The sequence below is a fragment of the Octopus bimaculoides genome, chromosome 21 (assembly GCF_001194135.2).
Source record: "Octopus bimaculoides isolate UCB-OBI-ISO-001 chromosome 21, ASM119413v2, whole genome shotgun sequence".
Taxonomy (NCBI): Eukaryota; Metazoa; Mollusca; class Cephalopoda; order Octopoda; family Octopodidae; genus Octopus; species Octopus bimaculoides.
The window spans coordinates 32,751,179-32,759,583 of record NC_069001.1 but is presented as its reverse complement, the minus strand read 5'-3'; the positions used below and the strand labels follow the sequence as shown (position 1 = coordinate 32,759,583).

Here is an 8,405-nt window from a genome sequence, read left to right as displayed (position 1 = left end):
CGGGGGGGGGTTAATTACAAGACTAATTCAACGCAACAGAACAGCTGAGGAGGGGTCTCCTGCAAGGGGAAATCTCTTTCCTGTTGAGAGAACAAAAGCAACTTAGTACTAAATCAAACTCCAGACAAATTTTAAAAATAATTCTTGTTATTAAATGTAAATTTTCTGGACTCTGCCATTAGTGTTTTCAGTCACTTAAGAAAAAGGCATTTTTTTTCTTCTTCCTTTTGTCTTATTTAGATATGGAGGAAAAGGGGTGAAATTTATTATAGTTTTTTTTTTCTGCAATTTAAACACACATAATTATATATATATATATATATATATATACACATATATATATATAATACATACATATATAGTATATACACATATATTATATACACATATATCAAACATACATATATTATATACACATATATATTACACATACATGTACATACATATATATTACACATACATATAAGTTAAAGTATGGGTGGGAGTATATATATATGTGTGTGCGTGTGTGGCTATGTGTATACATAGAGAGAGAGAATACATATATGTAGTCTGATTATATTACATATATAAACAGATATATAGTAAATATATGTGTGCGTGTGTACTGTATAGAAAGAATACACATTATATATACTGCATGTGTACAGAATACGAATTATATACATATATATTTATAATATATCTAGGATAGGTGCATATGAATGTATGTGTATATATATATATATATATATATATATATATATATATATATATATATATATATATATATATATATATATATATATGTATATATATAAAAAACTTATGTCCCTATTACAAACACATACATCTAGATTGTATAAAGTACATATAGACTATATATATATGTAATGTAATGTATATAATACATATGAAAAAATTCTATATACACACATACACACACACACACACACACATATATATATATCATTCATTCCTAATGTATAATATTCACAAAACTTATATAAGAAATATATATTTATACATTAACAAGCACAGACACAGATATATATATATATATACATACACACACAACGCACACGCACGCACATATATACTCACATACACACATATATTTATATACACATACACATTCTATATTTGTATGATGTATTTCTATATATGTATGTTTATATGTAGATATATCTTATTTTATCCCACACAGAGACATATGTCTGTATGCAGGTATGTCTATGATTGGAAAAGCTGGCCGGAGGATGTGGCTATGAGAATGTCTTTATGATGATATATCGCTGGGGCCATCTTGTGTCTAGTTTGACATTGCTTTCATGTGTTTTTTGTGCTGAATATTGAGCCGCTGTCACGTCCCGTGGGGGCCAGCCATTTTCTGTGCCTCAGCACGAATTACATTCACAAGGTCTTGGTTAATTAGAAAAATGAACCGCAAACACGATATCTGGAAGGGAAAAAAATACACAAGATTGGAAGACTGGTTGATTCTGAAATAGTCTGGATGTTTTTAGGAAGCAAAGACAAAGAAAAACTGAAAGAGGGAACCTTCTATGAAAACACCAATTCTCCTCTACTCTTTAATAAGGGAGGCATACACCAGATGATGTAGTCCAAGATACAGACAGAAGACAGAAAAAAAAAGATGGAATGCTTTTGTGGTATGTTAGTCTTGGAACTAAATAAAATACTATAAAACAAGCCAACAAGACAGTCTCCATATGGCTGACTGACCAGCTAGAAATAGCAGCTAAACATTACCTAATAATGTGAAAGATAGGGATAGACAGACTGATCAGCTCCAGTATGTAACTGGTACTTAATTTATCGAGCCTGAAAGGATGAAAGGTAAAGTTGACCTCAGCAGAATTTGAACTCAGAATGTAGTGACAGATAAAATACCACTAAACATTTCACCTGGTGTGCTAATGGTTCTGCCAGCCTGCTGCCTTAGACAAATATTAAAAGATGACGATGATGAAGATGATGACGATGATGAAGATGATGACGATGATGAAGATGATGACGATGATGAAGATGATGACATAATGTACAAACATATCATCTTCATCATTGTTTTAACCGTTTATCTTTTACTTGTTTCAACCAGTAGACTGTGGCCATGCTGGGGCACTGCCTTGAAGAATTTTTAGCTGAATGAATTACCTTTTTTTTTTTAAGCCTGGTATTTATTCTATTGATCACTTTTGCTGGACTGCTAAGTTACATAGATATAAACAAACCAACAACAGCTGCCAAGCAGTGGAGGGAAAACACACACACACACACACACACACATATATATATATATATACATATACACACACACATACATACATACATGAAGTTAGGGGACGTAAGCACACTAACACCAGTTGTCAAGTAGTGATGGGGGACAAATACTAACACAAACACATGATGAGCAAAAAAAAGTCATTCATTTTAGAGAAAGGTAGATTGACTAAAGAATCCTATGAAAAGCCTTGATGGTATTGGGTGGAATCATCAATCATAAACCATCTCAATCAGAGATGGCCTAGGGTTCAGCAACAATGAAATAGGTAGTTTTATGTGGTCACCTGATCTCATAGAAACAGCAACCAAAAATGTCTCAAATCACACTATAGCATTTGAAATATATTAAAAACAAAAATGATGTTCTACATACTCCTAAACAGTCAGGATGGTCATGCCTGGAATGCATTTGATCAGAGATCTGCCCAATCAGAGTTGACCTCCAAATTAACATTATGAATTGAGGAAACTAGTCCACAAATAATGTCAATACCAACTACGCTGTCCAATATACTGATATAAAGTAATAGCAACAAGGTCTTAGAAAGTCAGTCAAGCAGTGTGTCAACAGAGGGTCATGAGGTCAAATTAGCATTGTGTCAACATGAGGTCAGACTAGCATTGTATCAACAGAGGGTAATGAGGTAAGATTAGTATTGTGTCAACAGAGGGTCACAAGGTCAGACTAACATTGTGCCAACATAGGGTCATGAGGTCAGACTAGCAGTATGCCAATATAGAGTCATGTGGTCAGTCTAGCAATGTGTCAACATAGGGTCATGAGGTCAGACTAGCATTGTGTCAATATAGGGTTATGAGGTCGGTCTAGCAGTGTCAATATAGGGCCATGAGGTCAGATTAGCATTGTATCAACATAAGGTCATGAGGTCAGACTAGCAGTGTGTCAACACAGCGTAATAAAATGAGACTAGTAGTGTCTCAAGACAGTCATGAAACCAGTCAAGCAATACATCGACATCACTAAACTGGTTTTATGAAACTAGTCTTTCAATATCAACCCAAGGATATGTGAACCTATACTCCACCGGCCATAATGACAACATAAGATGAACATTACTTCAAAGTGTCAACATTCAACAATCACAAAGGACTTTTATCAAACAAGTGTGAAAGAAATATAAGGACACTAACCTCTACTACAGCGTTGTTGTTTAGTTTCTGTTTACTACCAGTCGGTACTGGTTTACTGTCAACATAAATAGGTCTTTTGCCCTCATTAGCTATAAAAAAGTCTCCGTTGTGTCGGAGTTTGATGATGCCCTGTAGCCGCGAGATCTTCCAAGCTGGTCCTTCTAATGATAAGTTCACATCAATATGATTGTCCTTTGTAGCACGGCCCAGTGTAATCTGTAGGAAAAAATAAGAGCAAAATTACCACTGACATATATTATTATTATATAATAACTCTTTGCACACCTGTTTGTCTTCTTTCTTGTTACTTCTCTCTCTCTCTCTCCCTCCTCCTCTCTTCCTATCTCTCTCTTGGATAAGGTAACCATGTACCTCCTCTATACCAAGACACCTGTTTCTGTCTCTGTCTCTATGTCACACTCAAATCTTTCATCATCTCACACAAGATTACCTCCTCCAAAGTCCCCTCCCCTCTCAAAATTCTTTGTCTTGCAAAGTAACTTGGTGACTCTGCCAGTGCAGTTGCTATTTAAAAAACATTTGATCCACACTGTGAAGTGGTTGGCATTTGGAAGGGCATCCAGCCGTAAAAACTCTTGCCAAAACTGACCTCGCCTGTGCTGGTGCCACATAGAAAGCACTCAGTCCACTCTGCAGGGTGGTTGGTGTTAGGAAGGGAATCCTAACACCAGTCATAAAAATCATGCGTAGACAGACACAGAAACCTGGTTGGCCCCTGTCAGACCATCCAACCCATGCCGGCATGGAAGACAGACAGACAATGATAATGATGATTTCGTGCTATTTCAAGCCAAGGAAATACAAATATACAAACAGTCACACTTACACATACATATATCATTGTTTTATCATCGTCACCATTTTAATATCCACTTTTCCATGCCTACATGGGTCAGACAAAGTTTATTGAGGGAGATTTTCTATGGCGAGATGCCCTTCCGGTCGCCAACCCTCACCTGTTTCCCAACAAGGTAATATTTCTTCATTGCCAGACATGTTCTTGCAAATTACTAGAAATGAATGACACTGCTTGTATAACAGTGATGTTCATTTACAACTATCAAGTGATGTCGAGGCAAAGAGACACAAACACCTACACAGATATTTACATGCAATTGTGGTGCAAAGGTTACAAAAAATACATCACAAAGATAAAAAGTAAATACAGAGTGGGCATTAGTTTGACACTCAGGAAATGATTAATTTATGAAAAATACATATACACACACAAATATATATTCCATAAATAATCGCTCATTTTAATATTTATTTTTCCATGTGAAATAAGGGCTAGACAACATCTGTACAAGCTACAATATAATATAAATATCCATCAATAACAACCTCAACTGATGTGTGCATTTCATCCCCCCCCCTCTTTCTCTCATTCACACACACATCACCCCCCATTACCACAACTGCTGGTGACGTCTTACTGCCATTATTCATTTTCTGATGGCCTTTGAAGTATATTTATACTCTTGACATGCTGCCATAGTTGCACCAGTACCTGGGTTGCACTTTTTTACAACTGAAAAGGCTGGAGCAATATAGAGTGCATTATTCAAAAAAAAAAAAACAATGCACTGTCTGACCCAGGAATAGAGCTCACAACTTTAAGATCATGAACTAAACACTCTAATCACTAAATCATATCTGATTTGGTTGTTCAGTATTCACAGCAAGCTAACAAAGTCCTCATCAGTTACACAGATTTCCTATCACCTCTAACGGAAACTTATGCCCTTTGCAGGTATGTAAATAGGTCTGCATAGACTGGAAGACTTAGAATCATGTGCTGTTACCAATGATACTTCCATAATGCCAATAGGAATCAGAAAACTGTGCCTTCTCACAATAAAAATATTGCATCCATTCATAGCGCTACACAACATAATGGGGAAGCATCTACAAAGTTGTTCACTTTACAGAAAATAACAGCCAACTCTCCTTCAACTCAAACCTTGCTGTTAGAAACAAAAAAAGGAAAACTACACTGGATAATGTAGTCCTCGATGTACTTACTGGTTTTTGACTCCTGTTGTAGACAACAGGTGAGGATTTTGCAACTTCTTATTGAACAACATGCACAGGTGATTTGTTAATAAAGATCAAATGTTTGTGTTGTACATGAGCTCACTCCCTCCCCATCAAACAGACAAAGCCTGCACAGATGAATGGTGGGCTCTGTGTCAGATATCAAAGTGATCGCAGAACAACATGAAATGAAGCAGTTTGCTCAAAAACACAACACATGGTCCAAGAAGCAAAACCATGACTTCGTGGTCATGTTTGCAACTCACTAACCACTAGGCCATACACCTCACTTGATGTACTACATCTAAAAAAGACACTGACCCACAGATATACTAAATCAGAGAACTAGGCCCTCCAAAAAACACCTCATCGTAGGTAGCCAGGATGTCTAAAGAGATGAGACAATTGAGAATTATATGCTGTTACCAAATATATAAAACATGGTGCAAGTAGCAATCAGAGAACAATGTCTTCCCACTCTACCTCTTTACAAGTAACCAGGTGGTCAACAGAGAGGAGACTATTGACAATTATATGCTGTCACCAAAGATACATCACAGCATCAGTAGAACTAACTCTGCGATGGCTCAGCTAACAACTTAATGACTTTGCCAGTGACAGCTGCAGCCTGTCATTTATATACGTACATACATATACATATATATATATGATGTGCATATATGTGTGTGTATATATATATACACACACACACACACACACACATATAGATATATATTTATTTTGTCCTCTTTAATTTACATTTATTTACATTATGTCTAGTTCAACAGCAGTAGTGCATATAGCAATATCAAGTTAAATTTAGTAGTTATTGTAATGGACAATCTGGACAGTATTGGAACTGGTTATCATCATCATCACCATTTTTTATGCTGGCATGGGTTGGACAGTTTGACAGGAGCCAGTGACCCAGAGGATTGCACCAAGCTCTAATGTCTGCTTTGACATGATACCTATGGTTGGATGCCCTTTACTAATGCCAACCACTTTACAGAGTGCACTGGGTGCTTTTTATGCGGCACTGGCACCAGTGCCACATAAGAAGACAAGATCTCAGAGATGAGATGCTTCGTAGTTAGACTGCCTTTTGTTAAGTAGGCCAGTCATAAAAGGCATTCCAGCCATGACCATCTCATCTTTTACTTATTTACATGAACACATTAATTATTTAACCTGTTCTTTTCTAAATTGATAAGTAGTAAGTTGAGGGGATTTAACTGCTATTTCCAGTAGATCAGGTACTCATGAAGTGTCTCCTTCATTGCTCAGTGACATGCTGGAGGACGGTAAGAGTGAGGTTGGTGACGATAACGATGATAACAGGCGGTGATAACGACGGCACAAGTCAATAAACTTACCTCTTTTGATCTCATTAAATAACGAACTAATCGTCCTCGTAGTACAGCAAGTGTCTGGTTATCAAAGTCTGGAGGGCTTACACCTGCAATCACAATCAATAAATTCCTTCATAAGCAAAAACAGACTTTGTCAAAGTATGCAAAAACAGAGATAATGTTGGGAGGTGGAGGAGGGGGGGAGCGACCCTTTTTTTTTTTTTTAAATATCAATGAAATACTCTGACCTATTGCATCAACTCATTCATTAAATATTTCACACTGAGATCAACTAATTACAATTCAACTCTGCCCTTTCTGCTAGATTAAGGGTAATTAACAATACTTATCATCATCATCATCATCGTTTAACGTCTGCCTTCCATGTTAGCATGGGTTGGATGATTTGACTGAGGACTGGTGAAACCAGATGGCTGCACCAGGCTCCAATCTGATCTGGCAGAGTTTCTACAGCTGGATGCCCTTCCTAACGCCAACCACTCCGAGAGTGTAGTGGGTGCTTTTACGTGCCACCGGCATGAAGGCCAGTCAGGCGGTACTGGCAACGGCCACGCTCAAAATGGTGTATTTTATGTGCCACCCGCACAAGAGCCAGTCCAGGGGCATATCAATGAATAATTAATCTTGCTCATATGTTTCAAAGGTTTTGACTTGGTTTCCACAGTTGGACACCCTTCCTATCACCAATCACTTTACAGAGGATAACTGGATGCTTTTTATGAAGGCACCAGAGAGCTTGGCAAGCTCTCAACAAGACTAAAGAGTTCAATCAGAAAATGGATGTTAGAATCAGAAGAGCAGCTGACAAAATGTCTTGTGGTATTTAGTCATGTCTCTTTATGTTTGTAATTAAAATTCCACACAGGTCAGCTTTACCTTTATGCTTTGTAAGATGCAGATAAACATGTACAAGACTATGGTACTGAAGTAAATACAATCAACTGACACCCATGAAGACAGTGTCCCTCCTTAAATGCAGTCCAATGACAGAAACCAGTAAATGAACAACAATTTTATACTACAGGCACAGGGGCTGAAATTTGTAGGGAGAAAGGCTAGTTGAGTGCATTAACACCAATGCTCAATTCGTACTTATTTTATCGGTGAAAGGCAAAGTCAACCTTGACAGAATTTGAACTCAGAGTATAAAGCAAGAAGAAATGTCACTAAGTACTTTGTCTATCGTGTTAATGAGTCGGCGAACTCGCCACCCTTTAAAGTAAGTGAATAACGTGTGTGTGTGTGTGTGTGTGTGTGTGTGTGTGTGTGTGTGTGTGTGTACTATTAGATGTACAACTACTGATGTTAAATGTAGAGATCCATCATCATCCAGTCTGCTTCCAGAATTGTAAAGATGATATGTGTTTATCATTATTTCTCATATACAAATATATATATTGTCATTATCATTACTGGTTTCAAATTTTGGCACAAGGCCAGCAATTTAGGAGGAGGAGGGGTCAAGTTGATTACATTGACTCCAGTGCTGAACTGAAACTTGACAGATGAAATGCCACTAAGCATTTAGCCCGCATG

General features: G+C 37.0%; 1 protein-coding gene across 1 annotated transcript in view; it reads right to left on the bottom strand.

The window, feature by feature from the left end:
• Positions 1 to 815: 815 nt before the first annotated feature.
• LOC106882007 (microspherule protein 1) overlaps positions 816 to 8,405 on the bottom strand; it is a 44,569-nt gene continuing 36,979 nt past the window's right edge. The window contains exons 11-13 of the mRNA XM_014932547.2: positions 6,873 to 6,955; positions 3,439 to 3,654; positions 816 to 1,438 (exon numbers count right to left, since the gene is read on the bottom strand). Coding sequence (XP_014788033.1) covers positions 1,343 to 1,438; positions 3,439 to 3,654; positions 6,873 to 6,955 — 395 coding nt within the window. The 3' untranslated portion in view covers positions 816 to 1,342. The remainder of the gene's footprint in view (positions 1,439 to 3,438; positions 3,655 to 6,872; positions 6,956 to 8,405) is intronic.